This window comes from Schistocerca cancellata, chromosome 1, assembly GCF_023864275.1.
Source record: "Schistocerca cancellata isolate TAMUIC-IGC-003103 chromosome 1, iqSchCanc2.1, whole genome shotgun sequence".
In the NCBI taxonomy this organism is placed as follows: domain Eukaryota; kingdom Metazoa; phylum Arthropoda; class Insecta; order Orthoptera; family Acrididae; genus Schistocerca; species Schistocerca cancellata.
In genome coordinates, this window is record NC_064626.1 from 13,283,420 (window position 1) to 13,308,813 (window position 25,394).

The window sequence follows — 25,394 nt, forward strand, 5'->3', positions numbered from 1 at the left end:
TCTAATTCAAAAGTTGCAAACAAATGGTGATTGTTAACAGAGGAAATTGTGTACCCCCTCATGTAAGGATGTGAAATGTCTGCCATCTTGTGTCAGCAGCAGGATTGTGGCCTCTCGAGACCAGTTTATTGTATCGAGCAGTGCCATTTGTGTAAGTCAGGAACCCACGGAATCTATAGGTTCAAAGAAAGGAGAGGGCCGTACTCGGGACTATGTGGTATATTAGTGATCCCGTGTGAGTGGTGCCCGAGAGGACGCTCGTAACATTCGCCAAGTAGTGTAGGATTGTACACCCCTCTTGAGTACCTGGAGTCGACAAAATGGGTCCGTTTGCGGGAAGATGAGTGTCTGTGCAGACTGTGGGATGACGTCTGGAATGCCACAGACCGGTGGCACGGCTTCAGTTGACCTGACACCAGAGAGTGGTGTGGTGATGATGGACACCGGGTGCCAGAGTGTCACGTTTTGTCAGTGTTTGGAGGCTCTGTACTAATGTACAAGGGTGGTTTGATAAGTTCTCAGAATGGAATGGAAAAAAAGCCTTGTAAAGGCCTTTACAAATGTCTGCTTGTGTCTGTATATGTGCGGATGGATATGTGTGTGTGTCCGAGTGTATACCTGTCCTTTTTTCCCCCTAATGTAAGTCTTTCCGCTCCCGGGATTGGAATGACTCTTTACCCTCTCCCTTAAAACACACATCCTTTCGTCTTTCCCTCTCCTTCCTGATGAAGCAACCGTTGGTTGCGAAAGCTTGAATTTTGTGTGTGTGTTTGTGTTTGTTTGTGTGTCTGTCAACATGCCAATGCTTTCGTTTGGTAAGTTACATCATATATATATATATATATATATATATATATATATATATATCTATTTAAATATGTCTGCTTGTGTCTGTATATGTGTGGATGGATATGTGTGTGTGTGCGAGTGTGTACCCGTCCTTTTTTCCCCCTAAGGTAAGTCTTTCCGCTCCTGGGACTGGAATGACTCCTTACCCTCTCCCTTAAAACCCACATCCTTTCGTCTTTCCCTCTCCTTCCCTCTTTCCTGATGAGGCAACAGTTTGTTGCGAAAGCTTGAATTTTGTGTGTGTTTGTGTTCGTTTGTGTGTCTGTCGACCTGCCAGCACTTTCATTTGGTAAGTCACATCATCTTTGTTTTTAGATATATTTTTCCTTCGTGGAATGTTTCCTTCTATTATATATATATATATATATATATATATATATATATATATATATATATATATATATATATATATAATAGAGGGAAACGTTCCACGTGGGAAAAATATATTTAAAAAGAAAGATGATGAGACTTACCAAACAAAAGCGCTGGCAGGTCGATAGACACACAGACGAGACACACTGACGAGGCAACCATTGGTTGCGAAAGCTAGATTTTGTGTGTATGTTTGTGTTTGTCTGTGTGTCTATCGACCTGCCAGCGCTTTTATATATATATATATATATATATATATATATATATATATATATATATATATAAAACAAAGATGATGTGACTTACCAAATGAAAGTGCGCGCTCGCGCGCGCTCACACACACACACACACACACACACACACATATCCATCCGCACATATGCAGACACAAGCAGACATATGTAAAGGCAAAGAGTTTGGGCAGAGATGTCAGTCGAGGCAAACTGAGGAGAAACTGAGTTTCACATGAGCAATGTTTTCTAAAACCGTGCTGATTTGTGGACATACACATCTCGGTGTCGAAGAAATACATTGTATTTGAACCGAGAAAAACTGATGTTATGAGTATTGCCCTGTAATACAGTGGGTCCTTTCTCTTACCCTTCGTACATGCAGGAGTCACCGGCGCTGTTTTTCAGTCGCTTGGAAATTTGTGATAAATACAAGCTAAGCAACTTCTTTTTTGTTTTCTTCCTCACATTAACTGATCCTCAGACATTGGGCAGACCTTTGCTGTTCGATATATATTTCAGACATAATAATGTACAGCAACCCAAATTCACTATCAAGAAATCCAAAGCAATTGTAGATTGCTGATGATCAGATTAACACATTGTCTTGCGCTGAACTTCCTGCGTAGGGCTGCATTGCCCCATTCCCTGTGCTGTCTGTTTCCCTGTTACACCAAACTACGTTGTATCACAGGCTCAATGAACAGTGATGTGGCTTGATGATGGAAATTGATTAATAATGACATGAATAATTGGAAAAATTGATTGGAAAGACTAGTTGAAACAAATTTGAAGGTAATTTATGAATCTTTACACAATCCAGTGTGAACTTTAACTGATACCAGTATCAACAGACCTTGAGTATCAATACATACAAGGTCAATATTTATAATTTGCGTTATGTAGTGCTTCACATTGATTCTATTGTGCTTAGTTTTGATTGTGACAATGTTGATGCGGGATTGCTCCTCCGGATATTGCGTTAAGTTCTTCTTGTCTGCTCCGAACTTCTTGATGCAGGATCTTGGCAGCAAACGAAATGATGAACAGATAGGTGTGGCTGTCTTAAATGTGTGAGTAAATTCTGCTTTGCTAACAACTTTTTATAACACTTTTAATGTACAGTTGAAATACACATTTTTTTAACAACGGTGGTACGGCAGATCAGAGCTCACATACATAAACTATCACTTATCAAAACAAAACTGAGAAGATACAGGAATTAACAAATTGAAGAGCGTATTTCTTATTTTGTTTCCTACAGATGTTTAATGATGTGTCAAAACATTATCCTTGCAACAAAATAACTTGTTAATTTATCTTTGGCGGGATGTATAACCCGTTCTAGTCTTATATATGTTACAGTGAAACATTGAAATCTCGAGAACGTCGACTTTCACCAGTGAATGTCAACATTCACATAGTCGCTTAGTGTATGTCCAAAATATTTGCTAAAAACCCTTATTTCTGACTTACAGCAGTAAATGTTGACATTCACCATGCAGTAATGGTGAATGTTGAACATGTTGGAGATTTATATTTTCGTCTCCATAATTCAGTCACTATAAAACATCACAAGTGTGACGTAACATTTTCGGCTCTCTTTCTGAAAGGAATGACCAAGAATTTAAAATACACAGTACATTCTACATGGGAAAAGAAAATAATAGTTATAAAAAATTACTTACTTATGTGATTAAAATCTTATTTATTGCAACAACTTAAACTATTACGACACTTTGAATTGCACAAGAGTCCCTTGCTTTTACAACTGCAGTTAATTGTGGAACACTTCCTTTTGCAATGACAGCATGTATAGCTTTGTCCCCCGCTTCTCAAATTAGCTGCAGCTGCTTCTCTCAGCAATATTTCTTGAAAAGAAATCTCATCTACGGAAAGTAACTTTTCTTTACAAATTACGAACTGATTACGTTTGTAAAGCTGCTTGAGGGTACCATTTTTATTTGCCAGTTTATAGAAGTCGGAGTCTTCTATTCCAACAACAACTGCTACCACATTTCGGCTATCCGTACGACCACATTCGACATCAGGGACTTCTGTTCGTACATTATCACCAATTTGAGCAGGAGGGAATTATTTTTGTGGGGTTCTTAACATCTTTGTTGCTTGCAGTAGAAGATTTTCTTTCACGGCTGCTCTTTTTGTAGAAATCAACTCGTGTTTTTCGGACAGAATTTGATGTGAAGATGATGTAGGTTGTAGGTCCTCTTCAATATTTTTATTTGGAATATGGTTTTCAATATGACCACCGCTCAATTTTTAATAACTATTAACAGTTTTTTCAAGCTGTTCTTCGGTTTCAGAAGTATTGGCAATTTCTTTGAGTTGTTCTTCAGTTTCAATATTTGTGATTTGGTAGCCAGGCAAAAAAGGCGATGCTATGCCTCTTTTTGCTTTAGCGCCAAACACGGCTTCATAAGGACTTTGGTGTATTCCTTCGTGGTATGTAGGGTTATTGGCAAATTGAACAAAGGATAAACTATCTGACCATTTATTTGTATCGTTATCTTTTGTCCATGCAGTTAGCATATTCTGTATATCCTGATTGGCCCTTTCAACTGAGCCTTGTGTTTGACTTTGACAAGGCTTTCCATGAACTATTTTAACATCTTTCCACATAGCGCATATTTCGGATATGACTTGATTACTAAATTCTCTACTATTATCTGATTGCAATATTGCTGGTGCACCAAATGTTAAAAATATTGAAAGAACGTGATGCGCTACTTCTTCAGCTCTTTTAGTTTTCAAAGGTCTTAGCTGGACAAACTTAGTTAAATGATCTTGATACGCCATTATGAACTTATATTCACTATCTCTGTTTCACTGTGGATCTATCAGATCAACTTGACATCTTGAGTTTAATTCAGAACTAACCATGGGCTTCACGGCAATACCTTTCTTAGGTGCACTGTGTTTCATTTGACACTGTTTGCATAAATTTAAATACAACATTACAACTTCATATGTAATATTTTTGTATTTAACTTGCAACTCTTTAAGCATAATTGTTCTTCCTCCATGGCCTACTCTGATGTGAGTTTCATATAGTATACTGTACAATTCTTCATTGCTAACATAATACTGTATGTTTGTTTCCCCTGGTTTTAATGGTACAATTAACTTATCTTCATCATTAAATTTTGAAACATCAAAACATTTTAATCGTCTGTAATCCAAAGGTGTGTTGCATTTAATTTTAGCAGAAACCACTTCAGAAAGTATTTTAGAATACTTTTCTTGAGGAAAATAAAAACAGTTGTCTTCTTGTTTACCCGCAGTTAATTCATTAACTTTTCATGAAAAAGATCATGATTTACTGCAGTATCCATTTAGTATAAATTAGGGTATCGAAAAAAAATTAAGAAAAAGTTGCTTGCATTATCAAATCTTGCATAAGACTGACAAAGCTGATTTACTCCGAGCGGAACAAAGGATTTGGCAGGAGAGAGCCAGTCGCTTGTTTTTTGACTCTTCGGGTTTTGGACCTCCAACAGAGCATATATGTGATTGTCGACACACACCGGAGAGGGTCTGAAAGTACGACAGTGTAATGAAATATTTGATATTTCACCGACGTATTTGGTGTCTGTAAGTCGACATTCTCCAATTTTGGTCATTCACGGTAACATATATATAAGAAAGTAAAAGAGTGAAAAAAAATAATATGATTCAATACCACGGCCGGGCACCTGAACGAGCTATAGGCCTCACATATCACGGGGCGTACACTCTGTTTCCAGAATGGATGAGCTTGACTACCCACAGTGTGGGCAACAGAAAAGAACAGAACAGAACAGAACAGAACAGAGCAGTCAGCCACAAGCAAGCTTGGGTGGGCACATGTGGTGGGACGTATGGCTCCTGACTGCTCTCTTTTCAGTATTTGCTGAGAAGACGCTTTTCTTCTTTGGTACATAGCATATGTCTTTGTATTTGTGTACATATTTTTAATTTATATAACTTTTTGTTTGATTAAATATGGACTTACAGCAAAATATTTATTTATTTTTCAGGGAATTGTTGTAGATGTCCCATTTGCATCTTTCTTCCTGAGTCAGTTACTGGGGCAGCAGAATCAAGTTCTTTATAGCTCAATGGATGAGTTGCCGTCACTTGATCGTGAGTTGTACAGAAGCTTGACATTTATCAAACATCACCAGGGTGATGTCCAGGAGCTAGATTTAACATTCTCAGTAGATGAAGACTGCCTTGGGAGGCTGGTGACCCACGAATTAATTCCTGGAGGAAAAGCCGTGCCTGTGACTAATGAGAACAAGTAAGTGTGTGTGTGTGTGTGTGTGTGTGCCACAATGTGCAAGAAATATAACAACAATGGAAATTCCTGGGTGGAAAATCCCATCAAAGGAGAGAAAGGGAAGCACTAACATATAGGGGACCGATGCACAGCACACAAAAACATCTAATAGAAAACATTTACTCTAGCTTTTGAGTTCTTGCTCTTTTTCTTTTAAGAGTACACACATTCACACACCCAACCACACAGGTACCCAAATGTAGATGCCCACAGTATAGGCTAGATTGGTTATTGAAAATTGATTATTGAAAGCAGTTGTTGGGATAGATGGAAATGGGAAGAGGGTAGGGAAGGACACACGAGAAAACGAAGGGGTAGCAGATTTCTGTGAGGTGGATCTCATACCATATGACTCAGTGACTGCACAACGAAATAAAAAGAGTCTGAACTTGTGAGGGATAGAGAGCCAGAAAAAAGGGGGGGGGGGCTGGCAGGAAAAAGAGGAAGGTAGTGATGCAGAGGGAGAGAAAGAGAGAAGACAATAAGATAGATGGTTGGAAAAAAGGGGGGGGAGAAAGTGAGAGCCTGCTTAGGGGGTTGGGGGGTGGAGGGGGTGAATAAAAGACTGGTGGGAGAAGGCAGTACATGATGTGGATGGGGAAGGAGTGGTGTGGACAGGAGAGAGAAGGGAAGGATAAGGTGAGACTGTGAGAAACAAGTTGGCGGCGGTTTAGGCCAGGGGTTTGCGAGAGCGCAGGGTATGGTGGAGAGAGTTCAGAGAACTTGTGCCAGAGGGGAGTATCCAAATGACCCATGCTGTAAATTGTGTTGTGGTGTGAAGCATGTTTGGCAACTGCACAGTCACGTTTGCAGTTTCCCAGTGGCCATTCATGCGAGTGGTCAATTGGTTACTTGTCATGCCTACATAGAATGCTGTACAATAATTGCAGTATAGCTGATTTATAACTTGGCTGCCCTCACATGTGGCCTTGTATTGGGTAGGATATGCCTGTGACTGGACTGTGGTGGGAGGTGGTGAGTGGATGTATGGGACAGGTCAATCACAAGGGAATGATCGTGGACTACAGGACTGGGAGCAGAATAGGACTAGGGATGGACAAGAATATTCTGTAGGTTGGGTGGGTGGTAGAACACTACTTTGGGTGATGAGGGTATATTTTTTTGTACGATATCCATCATCTCGTGGGACAACAAGAGGTACTGAGTGCCCTGGTAAAGGATGTAGTTGAGTTTTTCAAAGCCAAGGTAGTAGTGGATGATCAGACGAATGCTGATAAGTGGCTAGTTAACAGTGTTATTGGTGTCAGATGGGGGGATGGCATAGGAAATCTGTTTACGGATGAGCTGGGTAGGATATTGTTTATCAGTGAAGACCCTGGTAATGTTATCAGTGTACAGCTGAGCCTTTATTGACAGAGAATATCCTATCCAGGCCATCCATAAATGGATCTCCCATACCATCACCTCCTCTGACACCAATAATCCTGTTAACCAACCACTAAATCGCACTTCTCAAGTGGTCAACTTGTGTGCAGGACCTGTACTGTACATCCACCCACTAACTCCTACCACAGTTCAGCTGCAGCCATCTCCTCGCCGATAGAAATCGGGGCCATGTGTCAAAGCAGCCATGTTATACATCTACGTCTGGATCTATGCTCTGCAAGCCACCTTAGAGTTTGTGGTGGAGGGTACTTTGTGTACTAGTGTCATTTCCCATTTTTCTGTCCCATTTGCATACTGTTTGTGGGAAGAATGATAGCTAATAAAGTTCCACGTGGGCTCGAATGTCTCTAATTTTATCTTTGTGGTCTTTTTATGAGATACACATAGGAGGAAGCAATATATTGGTTGACTACTCCTGGAATGTATGCTCTCGGAACTTTAACAGTAGACCCTAATATGTTGCAGAATGCGTCTCTTGCAGCGTCTGCCACTAGAGATGGCTGAGCACCTCAGTGACACTTTCACACTTACTAAATGAATGTATAGTAAAAAATACTGCTCTTCTTTCCATCTTCCTTATTTTCTCTGTCAGCTCTATCTGGTATAGATCCCATACTCATGAGCAGTATTCAGGTTTTGGTCAAATGAGTATTTGGTAAGCTACTTCCTTTGCTGGTGGACTACATTTCCTGAGGATTATCTCAGTGGATCTCAGTCTGGCATCTGTCGTACTCGTACTTAATTTTGTATGGTTGTTCCACTTCAAATTGCTCCGCACACAATCTCTCAGATATTTTACAGGAGGAACTGCTTCCAGTGATGGTTCTGCAATATTGTAATCATACAGTGAAGGGTTTTTCTGTCTATGTATTCACAGTACGTTACATTTGTTTATGTTGAGGGTCATTTCCCATTTCTTGCACAGGGTGTATATGACCCGGGACAACGGGGAGATCCGGGAAAAACCCGGGAATTTTTTCATCCAAGAGAAAACCGGGAAAAAACACGGGAACTTTTTACAATTCCGGGAATTTTTGTTGTTCTAGTTTTCAGTTAAGTTTTTGTAATTTTGACTGGTAAGAATCAATACTCTAACAAAGGATATTACTGTATCCTGCTACTGCAGAATAATACTGCAACAATAAAACATGAACGGGGGAGGGGGGGGGGGAACGAAAATAAAACATAAATTGCAAAGGAAATGTGCCATATATAACAACAAAACACAGTGCTCATACAAGTGTTTGCCAACAGCAAAATGTGTCAAAGGCTTGAGGAAGACCATGCAATGCTTCATAACAACAATTTGCCTTTGATGAGTGTGACATCACAACTGTTTACATTAGATTTATTTGAGCAGCTACGAGCGTGCCCATGCGCATACGTAATTGAATGGCACATGAGTGGTACCTTCTCCTGTTTCTGGCTACAGAATATGGCTGCTGCTGTGTAAGCAGTCGCAGCAAGCAGCTAGATGCAACTGGGAAAAATATTACTGCCGCACCCAAGCCACCAGATTCACGCATGCGCAGCAGGCCCGTGTGTGTGTGTGTGTGTGTGTGTGTGTGTGTGTGTGTGTGTGTGTGTCAAATCCTCCCTCTGGCATGGGTGTATGTGTTGTCCTTAGCCTAAGTTAGATTAAGTAGTGTGTAAGCCTCGGGGCCGGTGACATCAGCAGTTTGGTCCCATGGTAAAAAAAATCATAAGTTGATTTTTGAATGCATGCATAGTGTACGTGCTGTCTCTGTCTGGAATCTTTGTCGCATCTGGAAATAAACTTCCCTGCAGGCAAAAGGGGACCGGGGCTATACAAGCTGAGCGGAGTAAAGCCGAACGAGTGAACGCCAATCGCTGTCTGATTATGTGGTTGATTGGGTTTGCGAATGATCAGCATTCTTATAATTACTGGGGAAATCCATAGATTCAGACTACCAGACTGGAAATAATCGACTAACAGGAATAACAAGTAAGAAAGATTACGTATTATCTTCTCAGTGTATCCCGGAAAATAAAATTTTGTCGGAAAATCTTTGGCCAGATCGCTACACTAGTAAGGGCCAGTTGTACAGTCCCCATCTAGCAATCACTTAAGAAGTTCTATTCTGGAAGTAGCGCGGAAAATGGTTTGTAGGAACATAGCAATGCCTAACCGCAGAATAATCAGGGATAACTAAACCGGTGATTGTGGCAGGGTTAGTGAAGTTAACCGGCGAATAAGTTTTGACAAAGGCAGAAATATTTCCAGAATTAGTCATGACAAGATTGTTTGTTAGAACAAGGAAGGAGAGAAAACAGGGACATCACACAAATTAGGGAAGTATATGACGATTCCAAATGTATATTAAAATCTCGTACTACGACTTTTTGATCTCGTGCTCGAGAAACTGGAATGTATGAATGAAATGTGAAACTATTCTCTAACATAAAGCTTTTTGCTTGTAGTAGGCCTAATAGGCATTTTATGTTGGTCTTCATGAATTATATTCTGACATGTTATAAAAATGACCATTTGTGCCGAAACATTCTCATTTATTTGGTGTGTGTTACAATTTCTGCAGTGCTAGAGAGGCCTATTTTGTTTTATTTAGCAGACAGTGACAAAATAGACATAATCAGATTGAGAAACCACACCAGTCTTGGGTACTATTTGTATTAACAACTTACGCGGTATTAGACAACGATATTTCGATTTTTCATGTAGCAAAATGTTTGGCAAACTTTGATGAGGCAACAGATTCTGTTGCAGAAAGGAAAGCACGCTATGTAAAGCTGTAGCAAGATTACAGAGAAAACAATCTAGCACCTAAGGATGCAAGAAATGTGTACTATATTGCTTGTCTCTTGTCTTTACTGGTTTTATGTATCCTATATTTAATTTTATGTCACCCAAAACAGAAAGTTATTAGCTAACAAGCAATAATGAGTGCAAATTTTCTGAAGAGTTCTTGTTCTCCCGATTACAAATAATCCCATCCAGTATTAATTGTGAGTGTGTTTTTTTTTTTAGGAGAGGCACCACAGGCCATTTTAATTTCCTCTGTCCTGAATATAGTTTGATGGCATCCAGTACAAAATATACATGTTTCAATCCCACGGAACGAATTACAGTGACGTGCGATAGAAGAATGCTGTGTGAAGAGGGGTGGCACTGCACTCTGGCACACTTAAGACCAAATAACATGTCTTACATTTCCTCAAACATATATGTTTTATGTATCAGACTCTTCAGAAAGATGTGTGCTACAAAATGAACATATTTTTGAAAATTCGATTTTTAAAATTTTTGACATATCTCACACTCGAGGGAGGGAGGAGGGGCTGGGAAGGGGGGAGAGATTTCCACTTTTCTGACAGCTATGCATTAATCGCCATGTAGAACAATGAAGTTATTTTTGTCGGTTTGCTAAAGAAATTTGGCTTTTATTAATCTTTTACGCTGAGGCATCGTGTTTGAAACAAAGTGTTTAGTTCCACACTGTTGGCTAATTTCAACTGCTCGCTGCATTCCAAGTGCACGTTTTCATCTTCTAGCACATATGGCAGTATTCCATAATAAAGAACCAAAAATGAGTTAATACAGTATTGGTACTCCAAGAAAATTTACATCCCAAAACCCACACTGAAAAGCTTAATATCAGGTCGAGACCTACTTCATTGGGAACCTGGACATACGAATGTGCTCTTTAAGTATGTACTTTAAATGTGCCATTTTAGTATGGTTCACGAAATTCTGATGCTCTTGGAGTATCCTCTGGTGCTTTTTTTTTCTTTTATGACATAATGTAAGATCTTTTAATGTTTTACACATACGGACACACTGACTTCCTGTGTCACAGCAGTTGCCAAAGCGCGGGGGCGCTTGTTATCTGACGACTACTGAAATGAACCTATTTCTAGCAGGTCGCGGGAAAATATTGTGGATGTCAGTTTGAAAAGCGTTACTTTCAAAATAAATTTCCTTTTATGCAAGTTGAACTATGTGCGAGAATGTACAATGAATCACAGAGCATTTGATGACGAGCCTTTCCGAAAGGAGTTTCCTTCCCTGAGTTTCATTTTCTAAAGCACTTGGAAATTCTACACCCGTGTATAAAACATAACCATTCAAAGAATTGATAAGTTTTACAGTTCCGAGGGAAAATATACGGTCACTTAATAATGTGGAAAAAGTGTGTTCTCATCCAGAAGAAAGTGTATTTTTAACCAGGAAATCCGGGAAAAATCCGGGAATTTTTTTTCCTTGTCCGCATATACACCCTGTTGCACCAAGCATCAATCGTCTGCCTGTACGTCTGCATTTCATTACAACATGTGTGTACGACAGCATCATCCGCAAAAAGGCTCAGGAAATTTCCGACATTATCTACCAGGCCACTTAAAAGTGAAAAGTAATAGTCTTATATTATTCCCCAGGGGCATGCCCGAAGTTACTTTTAAATCTAAAGACTTCTCTCCATTCAGAATGGCACACAGTTTGCTTGAAACTCTTCATTCCAGTCATACTGTTGGTATGATACTACATACACTTGTATTTTGTTCATTAGGCAGCAGTGTGGAACTGTATCAAATACCTTTTGAAAGTTAAGAAACACAGTATCTGCCTTGGTTCCTGTGTTTGCTGATTTCTGTGTCTCACGGGTGAACAGAGCAAGATGTCTTTCACATGATCGCTGTTTTTGGAACCCGTGTTGGTTCCTACGGAGGAGGTTTTTGGTCTCCAGTAATGCCATAATGTGTGAACATAAAACACTTTTCAAAATTCTAGAACAGATTGGCATTAAAGACACAGATTAGTTTTGTACGCTGTTCGACGACCCTTCTTGACAATGGGAATGACCTGTGCTTTTTGCCTGTCGAGAGGACTGATCTGCTCATTGAGAAACCTATGGTACGCAGCTGCTAGAAGAGGAGCAATTTGTTTTGCATACTCTCTGTAGAATCAAACTGGTATCCTGTCAGATCCAGTGGCCTTTCCTCTGCTGAGTGATTTCAATTGCTTTTCTATTCTTCGGTCACTTATTTGATATCTTGTCATTTCGTCATTCATGTGATGATTTGGAGAAGGAACTAGAGTGTTATCTTGTTCTGTGAAACAGTTTTGAAAAAAAAAAGGGGGGGGGGGGGTGGGGTAAGAAAATTAGTATTTCGACCTTTTCTTTGTCATTCTCTGTTTCATTGCCATTATGATCAAAGAGTGTCTAAACAGATGGCTTCAATCTGTTAACTAATTTAGCGGAAGACTGAATTTTTAGCATTTTCTGTTAAGTAGGTACCTAGAGTTTTGCTTTTGTATTCCTTGAACACTTCATGCACAGCTCTCTTTATGTTAATTTTAGGTAACTTTAATAATTGTTTATCTGTGATGCTTTGGCTACGTTTCAATTTGCAGTGAAGTTCTCTTTGCTTTTGTAGCAGCTTACCAACACGGTTGTTGAATCGCAGTGGGTGTTTTCCATCCCTCACAATTTTGCTTTTCATGTGTTTGTCTGAGACATACTAAATGATGCCTCCGGACTTTCTCCATGTATGCTCAATATAATCATTGCTGTAGATGAAATTTTAATGACGACTGTAAGGTAACCTGAAATCTCTCTCTTATCGCTCTTGCTAAACAGAAAGATCTCCCTGACTTTCTTCGTATTTCTATTTACAGCCATATTTAGTGACATCGTAACGACCTTACCATAACCGATTTCCTGTTCTGTGTTAGCTGAGTTGAAAAGTTCAGCTCTGTTTGTCATCAACAGGTCTAAGTTGTTGTCTTCACGAGTCTGTTCTCTGATTTACTGCTGAAGATAATTTTCGGATAAGGCACTTAGAATAATTTCACACAATTCTCTGTCTCTACTACCCATCCTAATCACTCTAGTCTCTGAGTGTGTAGGTGCTAAGTTAAAATCTCCTCCTAAAACTATAACACGACCAGGAAATTTGTGTGAAATGCTCTCTAAGTTTCCCCTCAACTGTTCAGCCACAGCTGTTACTGAGATCGGCATCTATAAAAGCATCCGATGACCGTGTTTGATCCACCCTCAGCACTTATCTTCACCCAAATCATTTCACATTCACAGTCTGTACTAATTTCACCAGATGTTATTGTACTTTTCATTGCTTTAAACACACCTCCACCACCAGCATTTGACCTATCATTGCAATAAACATTCCAATCAGAATTTAGAATTTCATTGCTATTAACATCTGGTTTCAGCCAGCTGTCCACGCACACTCCTGCAATTGACTAATACTATATTAACTTTTTTTTTCTCTCAGAATTGCTATGACAAATGCTGCTCGGGACTCAGAAGTCATCTTATCAGGCCTGTGGAGGGATTTCTCTAACCTATATACCACACGTACTATGCTACAATTCTCCACTTAATAGCGGAGGTCAAAAAATTTGCATCCAAAATCATTGCCTCCAGTTTACACCCTTCCAATCTGCTCCAAACTGGAGGACCGCAATCGTTTCTAGGAACAGGTCTACAAAACAGTAGCACTGCAGGTGTGGCTAGCTGTCTTCACCAAATTACTCAGCCACCTGTAGGAACTGAGGATGGGGTCTGGGCTTGAGTATCGGGCATCATTTATGCCTAAACGAACCACAGTTTGCAGCCCGGTGCACCCCGACCTGTCGAGTCTTTTCTTCAGGGACTCCGTCACCTGTGTAACATCGAAGCTCCCAGTGACGAGCAGTCCGACCCTCTGCATCTGTCCAGATCTCTGGGGAAGGTCGGCCCCGTTCCTAATGAGCACGGCATCCCGTCCCGTGCCGGTAAAAATGTACTTCGAGCTCGAGGCAATACGTCAGACCTATTATTTAAGATGTAAGGATACAGCTGTGTGGTCTGTACCCACTTTTGCCTTCCACCCAGAGATTCACGACCCTACCGTCGTCTGCCGATCACCGTAAGCGAACTGTCGACTGGCCAGGACGTGCGAATCGGCACTGCCGAGGATCCTAGAGGACGCCGTAGGGTCCGGAGGTGCCGGAGCGATCGCTTCAGGTGCCCCGACACCATGGTGGCCCCGATCGACAGCTCGAAGCCCGTCGACTGTGGCCGACAGACGGTGACCGGTTCCCCCTGCTCTCGTACACGACAGTCTCAGTCCCCGTCTACCTTTAGTCGACAAACGAGATACCGAAAACGGGCTCTGGTGCCGTTTAGGAGGCTCTGAAGGCAGCATTAGTAAACAAAGTCACCAAGTGAAAAGTTAAAGCTGCTATATGAACATTAGCTCACAGAACGTAAGTGCACATCACAGTGACAAAGAATGTACTGAGAGTACTGACTGGCTGCTCTACAATGGCACTGCAGGCTGCATAAATCTACACTACTAAAACTGTGCTACACAAAAACGAGCTCTATACTGCACCGTTCTATGTGGGCATCACAAGTAATCAATTGTCCACCTGCACAAATGAATGGTCTCTGCCAAATTGTAGCAAACTCCAAACTTGACCGTACAGTTGCTGTATGTGAAATAAGAATGTTGGAACTGTCTCTCTGGCATGTTCTGTGCTCTGGCAATCCCCTGGCCTACACCTCTGCCAGCACCCATGCAGTTACTCTCTCTCTCTCTCTCTCTCTCTCTCTCTCTCTCTCTCTCTCCCCCTCTCTCACTCACACACACACACACACACACACACACACACACACACACACACACACACACACACACACAGAGTCTTTTTTCCACTCCTCTCTGTTACTCTTTGCCCTCCCTTGGTCCATCTTCATCACCACCTGCATCTCCTTTCCTCCCCTCATTCTCCCTCCCCCTCTCTCTGTCTCTCTATTCCTTATGTCCTCTAATCTCTACACTCCTTTCCTCTCGTTGCACGGCTGCCGAGTTGTCTGGTGAGAGACCTGCCTCACATTACCCTGCTAGCTCCTCGATGCCTGTATGTCTTTCCCTTCCCCCTTCCGACTTCCGTCTCCCCGGGCAAGTGCTTTCAATAATCGATATTTGATAATTGGTCTCACCGCTATTGTGGGCGTGCATGTTTGGGTGTGTGTGTGGTTGTGTATGTGAACGTCTGTGCTGTTTCGTAGAAAAAGGACCGAGACCTCGAAAGCTAGTCCTAACTGTTTTCTGTTTCATTTTTCAGTATGCCATGCACCAGTCCTTTTAAAAATTACATTTAATTTCTTAGAGCATACTATGGCATGACTCTTAATGACCATAAGTTTTTCTGATTAAAACTTTTGTAATTGTGGAATGTATCTGTTGCATTTTCAGACACATTATTTGCACACAGACATCGTGCCAAACAAAAATATACTTAATTTAATTTAGAATACAAGGATACACTGGCCGTGAAAACTTAACAGTTGTAAACCAAAATCTTGCTCGACAAGTGTACTCGTCTCCTTCGTGCCGAACTGAGCCCTCTAGAAAAATGGAAAGGCCCTCAAAGAGCTGAGTGGGGAGAACTGCAGTGGTCACTCCTAATTTGAGATGTTTTAGAATATATTCATGTTCGGCAATATTTTCCTTCTTTGGCGTATATTTTTATTGCCGGTGCTTATTAATTTTCGTATACAAAATTGTGAAATGGTGGCAAGTGTTGCGCCAGTGCATTTGTTCGGTGCACTGCGTGACAATTCAGTATTATTGCCCCAAAAATTAGAGCTTTAGCTCTTCTGTGTGAAAATATACCTTTGTTGTTTATCATTTAACAGTGTTTAATGCAGTAGATCCCACATTTAGCTCAATATAGGTTTTGATTTCAAACTACCGGCTTAAGAACCGGTGAGAAGGACACTATCGAACATCCTCGATGCTGCTGTCCTTTCCTCGAGTTGGGACTTAAACGGTATGTGGTGGGGCAGGGTGTGTAGATCATCTTTTTTCCTTGTGGCATCCACTATCATTCAATTAACCTTCACATTTGCTACACGTCGAAATGACGTGACACAGTCCTGGAAAAATTCGTACTTTTTATTAATTTTTGGATGATCGCAGGACTTTCATGTTTGCTATCAATGTCATCTGCTGAGTTTGTATTTGCTTTCCTGTAATGCGTAAGACTTAAAAATATTTTAGCGACTAACATCAGTCGTGCTTACTATCTGCCATTTCGTCCAGGTTCCTCATTACTGTTGCATTGCTTGCAATAATGTATGTGCACAGAATTCTGCTTTCAACCACACTAAAGTGATTTCTGATGTGTACAAGTAGAAAGTCCTAGTTTGTGTAAATATTGTTGATCAAGTGTATGAGGTCATCTTAATCCCCAACTCGTGCTATCTAATCATCTTTGAGTACACAATTGAGATGGCCATCTGTCAGTCAAAGGTCCCAAATAGTAAAGCAGCATTCTATTTTTTTCTTGGAACTATGCTTTTTAGCTGTCTTTCTTGAAGTGTCATCAGGGCAGTCTTATTTATCCAATGACCAAGTTGTCTAATAATGGAGTTAGATGTTCCAGAATGGAATCCTGTATATTAATCAGTTTTGAAAGTTACATAAAAATCTTTCTGATTTTTGTGTTAAATAGTACCCAGATAATGACAACAATATAAAATTTTCAATATTAACAATTGATTATAAGTAAGGAGTAGCATTTCTGATGTTGTTGTGTACCTGCTCCAATATCATGTATCATCACATGACATTCACGACACAGATGGAAGTGCACCTTGATAAAACTATTGACTCTGTCCTGTTAGTCAGTTACAGAATTAAGTGGATTAATACATTTTATGCATATTGTAATATGCAAAAAAATGCCTAAATACTTGTTCCATATGGCTTATTGCATATTTGACTTCACCAAAGAATGATCTTTTTCTGAGAGTTGTGTTGAACATTTGTAGCATTGGATATTTGTTTTCCTTAGAAGGATCATTGGTTTTATTTTGAATGTTTTCATTTTTTCATCCTGTGCATAATATATTGTTTTTCTCTGTTACGGCATATCTATGTATGTATGTATCTATGTATGGTTTTGCAGAATAAATTACATACACTTGATGGCACACTTTCGTATGCACACACAAATTAAGGACCAGACAGCTGCATTTATTCGTGGATTTCGGTCAATTATCAATCCAGAGTGGCTCTCACTGTTTTCGACTCCTGAGGTATGTATCAATCAGGTTTGATTATATATGCTCACAGTTACAAATGCTGGAACTTCTATCACATGAGCGATAGACCCAAACATGAAGATAAAGATGTAACAATAACTCCACATTTTTTTATGTTGTGACACATGTTACAGTATTATATGATTCAAAATGAGTTATCAGAACACAGTAGTAAAATTAATTGTCAATTATTAATGCTAATATAGACACACAGAAGTGAAAGACCCATCTGTAGGCAGCATTTGCATGGAAGCTATATACACTTACTTGTAATAATTCTGCTGTTGCTTATCTTTGTTATTTGAACTTGTCCAACTTTCATGAAGTTGCCACTTTTTATAAGTGGTCCTGTCCTTACAGTCAAGAAATTTGTGTTGTGTTCAAAATGGGACCCTGTGATATTATTCCAAAGGCATCAGTTGATGCTGAGGGAATTAGATTAGGAAATGAGATGCCACAAGTAGTAGATGAAGTTTGCTATGAGCGAAGTAAAATAACTGAAAGTGGCCAAAGTAGAGATGATATAACACACAGAATGGGAATAACAAGAAAAACGCTTCTAAAATAGAAATTTGCTAACATCAGACACAGATTTCTGAATGTATTTGTCTGGAGTGAAATGTGAATAATAAACAGTTCAGATAAGAATATAATAGATGCTCTTTAAACATGCTAAAGATTATGTAGTAAATGAGCAATTAAAATGGGGAGAAAATGAATTGATGGCACAACTTCAATAAAAGAAGGGATTGCTTGGTGGGACACATTCTGAGGCATCGAGAAGTCATCTTTTCTGCAGTGAAGCAAAGTGTAGAGGGAGACCAACGCTTGACAATGGCAAACAGTTTCAGAGGGATGTAGGTTGCAGTTATGCTGGGATGATATAACCTGCACAGATTAGACTAATGCAGAGAATGGCCTGACAACAACAAATTTATTGTTCAACAAACTTTACTTTGTATTCAATGTAAATAACATTAGTGAATGATTGTCCGAAAAGTAAACATATTGAAACTGCCATAATACATACAAAATTATAACTTGCTCCCTTACATATTTTATGTTGATTTCTCATTAGAAACCCCAGGAAGACTTAAAAACTTAATAAAAGCTGTAAAAAACACAAACTTTCAACTCACAACCCGAATTAAATCATAACAATTCATTAACAACCTTTTCTCCATCTCGTTTTGTGCATCTGTGTTTATATTGGTTTAAGTTTTAGAGTATTTGTGCCAATACTTCACAAATAATATATGGTATCTGTTTTTACGGTACTGACCAAAAGGACACAGACAACTTCTATCCCGCAATGACACCAATAACGTGAATAGACTGCTTTCATACATTTTATCATGACTTAATTTTTCATTAGCATAATATAGTTAACACTCATTTCTTCATAGCTCTTGGGAAATTCATATCTTTTTTTGTAAAACTTAACCAGGTCATAGTTTCTTGAGTAGTATGTAATCACTCTTCATGACAACATTTTTATACAAACAAAGCTTCCAAGTTATTTCATATTAAATAAAATCAAACATCTTTCTTATGACAGGGAACATAATACTTTAAATCAATGTTGGTCAGTGTTCCAGCTAATGATTGTTAGGAGGGTCAATAACTTTTAGAGCACATGATACTGTCAAATTTTAAATATAATATTTGTCTGTAAAATACAAATTCTGCAGGAGGAGTAACTGCATTATGGTAATCAGTGAAACATAAATTACTGTTTGAATAATTTGGAAAATGTTCCTTGTGAAATAATTTTAATATTTGCCATGAAATCATTTTCAAAAATAAATTGTAAAAAGGATAAACACACTGGTGTCCTAAATTAAAGCAACAAATGGAAATTTTGCAAGATAGTGTTTATTTAGCTACAAAACAATATAAACAGGTGGTAGTAAATTAGATACAATGTAGATAATACAGAATGTAAACAACTGCAACGTGCATAATGACAAGAGAGAAATTTTCTTCATTATTTCCGACTTTTCTGATTTGCACGCACGTTCCGACAACTAATTACTGTGCTCAGTATGCGGTGTGACCACCTCTGGCAGCAATACAGGCATGGCAATGACAGGGCATGCTGTGATGATGTCATCAATCTCATGTTGAGGCAATAACAACCATTGTTCCTGCAGAGCTTCTCTTAAGTTTTGAGGAGTGGGTGACGGATGCTGGTGCGATGCAGCTTGGCTCTGTGGTTCATCCCAGACATGCTCAATGGAATTCAAATCAGAAGAGTGATCGGGCCACGTCACGTGTGCTGTATCTTCTGTTTCCAAGAAGACTTCAACCATCCATGCTCTATAAGGTCGAGCAATACTGTCCATCAACACGAAGTCTGGGCTTACAGCACCTCGCAACAACCACACATGAGGCCTCAAGATCTTGTCGTGATACCTGATGGCAGATAAAACTTGCCTCTTCATCCATACAATTTCATGAAGAGCTGTGCGAGTGGTCAACATAATCCTTGCCCAATCCATTAGGGATCCTCCTGGATATTGGCGTCTTTACGTAATGTTTGGGTCCAGAAATTGTATTGCACATTCCCTCCAGAGGAGAATCCGTCGCGACTCACTCTCCAGGCCAAATCTGGATTCATCTGTGAGAAGAACATTGGCTCCCCCTGTTCGACCATCCAGGTGGCGTGTTGACGACTCCACTCCGGATGTTCCCTTTTGTGAAGATGTGTCAGAGGTACGCTTACAGCAAGTCTCCGACAATAAAGGCCACTCTGCTGAAGCCTTCTATACGCCATTTGCCTCATTATAACATGTCCAGTGGATGCTGTGAGGCTGCTGTGCAGTACTAAGGCAGTACCATTGTACCTTTACAGCCAAGTAACAATCTTCTCTTTCTGATGTCACACATGGTCGGCCCTGCTCTGGCCTTTGGGATACAGCTTCGGTCTCTATAAACTGTCGCCACATCCAAGAAACAACAGAAAGATTCACATTAAGCCATCGGGCCACATCAATTTGCTACTGCCCTGCTTCCGATCTTACTATGGCTACCTACTGGAGAGAGTCTGGGAGGTATCTTCTCTGTGCTTTACTGCACCGTCTGTGACTGTGTATACAGTGATTGTGGATGTGGGACTACCTGACAAATACTACACTGTTTGATGAGTGGCCTGATGTCATCACTGGCACGGTTTTCTGTTGACTGGAATGCCGTCATCTGTGTAAGACACAATCATATGGACATCTGTTGGTATGATTATACCTTGATTTAGACACAGGACAGGGAAACAGCAGTTTGTTGCTTTAATTTTGGACAACATAGACATACTCTTCTGAGTGAACTCAGACAAGTAGTGATGCTCCACTTTGCTGTGTCTCACAGTGCTCATCAGTTTGCACGTATTCAGGAGGCACAATCTCTTTAGCAACAGACTGCACACCTTGCTTCAGACATGGAGAGTCTGCTGTTGTCTGCTGCAATATGAGGTAGCCCTTCCACTTTTTGCTTATACAGCACCCTGAAGAGCTGCGGTGCATGGTACTGTGCGGTACACAATGATAGAGCACAAGCAAATACTCCCTGCCTCCCCCCCCCCCCCCCCCCCCCCCTCACCTCTCCTTCTCCCACACACCCAGTGTCTGTAAATATTTTATGTCCCTGCCCCAGGAATATTTTTAGTGTAATCACATACACGTAATTCATCTTAGATGTTTCTAAGCCTTAGCAATAGTTGGTGTTGACCATATAAAGACAGACACACAACTCTCGAGAACAGAATACCTTTGCACCTTGGTGCATATACGACTGACACACGTGTTATAATGACATTGCCCATTCAAGAAAAATGATGTCTTTAATAATAATAAATTCAGCAGTTATCTATACTGTGAGAAAATATTTATTGTTCTGCAGAGGGGCCGTAACTGCTATATGAATAAGCATGCAACTCGTATGGCTCTTGGAAATCATTTCAGACTTTTCCCAGTACACGTAAAGTTATTGTGTCAGGTTGAAGATGTGCTTATGTAATTGTCTCTGTTAGTTATCCGTAACTATGACTTGTCGATGTTGATTAATGTCTGCTAGTGAAACCAGTCGGATTCAGACTGGCTGGGTGACATAGCATCATTCAGTGAGATGGTGGTGCCTCATCATATAATTTTGGAGAAGACCGGGTTTTGAAGGGTTTAGGTATATGCCAGTGATGTGGTTCAGGCCTCCCAACACATGGCTCTGCAAATAATATGAACAACAGAAAAATTCGCTGAAAATTGGACCACATCTATAATCTGTCCACTCCACAAAAATGTGGTAAGAGCTGTCCGAGAAGCTACAATGGTATACATCTTGTGGACTGCACAGACAGGGTTTTCTCCAGAATTTTATGTCATTAGTATTAAACATCAATGAGAGCAAGAAGTAGGTGAATACTGAGAAGATTTCAGACATTGGAGAAGCTGCAGAGAGCAAATTGCCACCTTAATGTGATTCGTGGCATATTATAGGAAATAAAAGAGCCTCTAGCATTAACCTTTAGGTCTTAAGAAGGCAGATGACTGTGTTCATGTTTCTGTATTGAAAACATTGAGAAATTTTGAACTCTACCCAGAATTAAATTGATTGAAAGTGGTTGACCCAGAGAATATCAAAATAAACAAATTGACAGAAGTGTATTGTTGTATTGGTAGTGAGGCAGCCAGTAAATGCAAGCAGACATCTACCAAAAGATAACACATCAATAAGTTATTTACACTATCTACCCTTAATAACTGAAGTTATACATAACTTTAAACACTATAGGTTCTTCTGTGGTGCTGAGTTACATGCTGTCAGAGTAATGGTCTTGATAGCAACAAAATAATGTTGAATGCTGATACAGTTATATAAGTCAGTGGAATGTTAACAACACTTAGTAGTGTCACTGCACTTCAATGTAATTTTCCTTAGTGCAGTCAAATGCACTGCATCTGGAGGCAACCTCTGGATTGCGGCTGCTTAAAAGGATGCACAGTCAGTCAGGGTCACTTGCAGTGATGTCATTTCATATTACGTCCTCTGGTGGTGCGCAAGCACAGTGCCCCTCGTCGCAGGCGGCGAGCAGTAGGTGGACGGCCTAGCCCAGTGGTTTGTTAGTGGGAGATTTAAAAGTGCCATCTTTCCAGTAGCTGTGAGCGGTGTGGTGGGTGTGGTCGGTGGAAGTGCTGTCAGTAGTGCACATATTTCATCGAGAATATGTGGAACGATAAAGGCCTCTCGATAGCTACAAGATTGTAACAATTACACAACCAATTGGTGCAGCTGCTGCATCTAACCTGAGTCCAGTAATATGTACAACTCCTTTTATTTCATAAGGAAAGTTCCAAATATCGAAAAGAGGTTTTTGGCTAATGATAGTACATTAAAGGTGTGTAGTTTTGTATATGATAAAGAGTCTTAACTCTTATATAGATCCAGATATTAAAGGAAGTATGATTTTTTAAAAATAAATGATATACTTTTTTAATGGCATCCAAAAGCACATGAAAAGATGAGTACAGCGATGTAATGCTCGCTAATTTTGGGACAAACTCTTCGCAAAAGGATCCAAGAAACATTCTAAATTTAAAAGGTAGTTTGAGAAAGGGCAGTTGTGTTATAAATGTTCTCACACCAGGCTACATCGTCGTCTCTAGATCTTCAGCTATCTACACAGCAGAACTCATAAATACTGTATCATCTGTCGACAGGTCATTTCTGGTTTGAGATTCCTCGCGTGCAGCCATGTACACCTATGAGGAGAATTCAGACGTTTTGCTTTTATAAGGTGAATGGTGGCACGAGATATATTGCCGAGGAATGTGGGATCAGCCACAGAAGTGCCGTTCACATCTCGCATCTATCTGTCACTACATCGGGCACTTGGAGGAAGTGATTTCGAAAGTCATAGAATTTTGTTGGTTTGCACTGTATCACTTGGGATACGACATTACATTTTTCATATGTTTGCTGTTTACTGGCGTAGCAATGTTTATGAACTGTGACAATGTAAATTTATGTAACATGCACTACTGGGCTGCTGAGAATCCACTCGGGCTTTGTCATGTACAATTATGATGATCGTGAAGCATAAACCTGTGATGCAGCATTGTAGGAAATTCCTTTGTTTGACCTTACTTCATCCCACGGATGTTAAATGGAATTACATATCCGTGCTTTCTTACGAACATTCTGTCTGTCCTCCTGGAAGAGGTACCACTGAATACACGACAATGGGTGTGGTTCCAACATGTCTTCCCACTCACTCTTCCCGTGTTGCAATGCCAATACTGAATCAAAAGTTTCTTGACCGTCGAATAGGATGAAATATTTCAGTATAGTGGCTAGCCACATCTCTCTATTTGACTCCTCTTGATTTCTGTTTGTGAAGAGCAGTCTGTCCCGAAGCCCCATCTACGCCAGACGATATGTGCCATTGAATTGCCACAGTGTGCAATGGCATATCGTCCGATGTACGTTCATCTGTTCGTCTATCTCTCAAGTGGTGATTGCAAATGTGCCTTGCAGTTGATGATAGACAATTTTAACCTGTACCCTATGTGATCAAAAGTATCCGGACACCACCAAAAACATACGTTTTTCATATTAGGTGCATTGCGCTGCCACCTACTGTCAGGTACTCCATATTAGCGACCTCAGTAGTCATTAGACATTGTGAGAGAGCAGAATGGGGCGCTCCGCGGAACTCACAGACTTCGAACGTGGACAGGTGATCGAGTGTCACTTGTGTGATACGTCTATACACGAGATTTCCACACTTCTAAACATCCCTAGTACCACTGTTTCCGATATGATAGTGTTATGGAAACGTGAAGGGACACATACAGCACAAAGCATACAAGTTGACCTCGTCTGTTGACTGACAGAGACCGCCGACAGTTGAAGAGGGTCTTAATGTGTAATAGGCAGACATCTATCCAGACCATAACACTGGAATTCCAAACTACATCAGAATCCACTACAAGTACTATGACAGTTGGGCGGGAGGTGAGAAAACTTGGATTTCATGGTCAAGTGGCTGCTCATAAACCACACATCATGCCGGTAAATGTCAAGCGATGCCTCACTTGCTGTAAGGAGCATAAACATTGGACAGTTGAACAGAAAAATGTTGTATGGAGTGACGTATCACGGTACACAATGTGGTGATTCGAATGCGGGGTGTGGATGTGGCGAATGCCCGGTGAATGTTGTCTGCCAGCGTGTGTAGTGCCAACTGTAAAATTTGGGGGTGGCGGTGTTATGGTGTGGTCGTGTCTTTCGTGGAGTGGGCTTGCACCCCTCGTTGTTTTGCGTGGCACTATCAGAGCATAGGCCTACATTGATGATTTAAGCACCTTCTTGCTTCCCACTGTTGAAGAGCAATTCAGGGATGACGATTGCATCTTTCAACATGATAGAGCACTTGTGCATAATGGACGACCTGTGGCAGAGTAGTTACACGACAATAACATCCCTGTAATGGACTAGCCTGCATAGTGTCCTGAACTGAATCCTATAGAACACCTTTGGGATGTTTTCGAACGCCGACTTCATGCCAGGTCTCATTAACATCGATACCTCTCCTCAGTGCAGCACTCCGTGAAGAATGGGCTGCCATTGCCCAAGAAACCTTCCAGCACTTGATTGGACATATGCTTACAAGAGTGGAAGCTGTCATCAAGGCTAAGGGTGGGCAAACACCATACTGAATTCTAGCATTACCAATGGAGGGTGCCATGAAATTGTAAGTCATTTTCAGCCACGTGTCCGGATACTTTTGATCACATAGTGTACTTAAGTAAACTGTGAAACTATGTTTCATTAAGAAAAGTATTTATTTTGTGGGTGACATGTCATCAGTCAGTCCAAATAAACTCTTTAGTTTAATTAAAATTTATTTCGTCTAGTTAAAATTTTGAGTAGTATTGATAGCCACATTTGTGTGGCAGCAAATGGTTTACTTTAAGAAGCATTCTGGCATGTCCAGGCAAAGATAGAGCAGGCAAAATTTATTTTTTCAAATCTGATAAAGTTAATACAGTAATTTTGTTCCCTTGAATAGGGCTATTTCTCATTATGAAGTATAAATGATGGACGTTTTTG

General features: G+C 40.3%; 1 protein-coding gene across 2 annotated transcripts in view; it reads left to right on the top strand.

Moving 5' to 3' along the window:
- The window catches only part of LOC126164184 (ubiquitin-protein ligase E3B), a 313,945-nt gene that overhangs the window by 203,163 nt on the left and 85,388 nt on the right, over positions 1 to 25,394 (top strand). Inside the window, exons 13-15 of one of the 2 annotated variants that reach the window (XM_049920219.1) lie at positions 5,489 to 5,751; positions 17,156 to 17,285; positions 23,000 to 23,166. In XM_049920219.1, the coding sequence (XP_049776176.1) occupies positions 5,489 to 5,751; positions 17,156 to 17,285; positions 23,000 to 23,047 (441 nt within the window). In that variant the 3' untranslated portion in view covers positions 23,048 to 23,166. Of the gene's footprint in view, positions 1 to 5,488; positions 5,752 to 17,155; positions 17,286 to 22,999; positions 23,167 to 25,394 lie in introns of those variants that run through there. The other variant, XM_049920218.1, reaches the window with a different exon arrangement.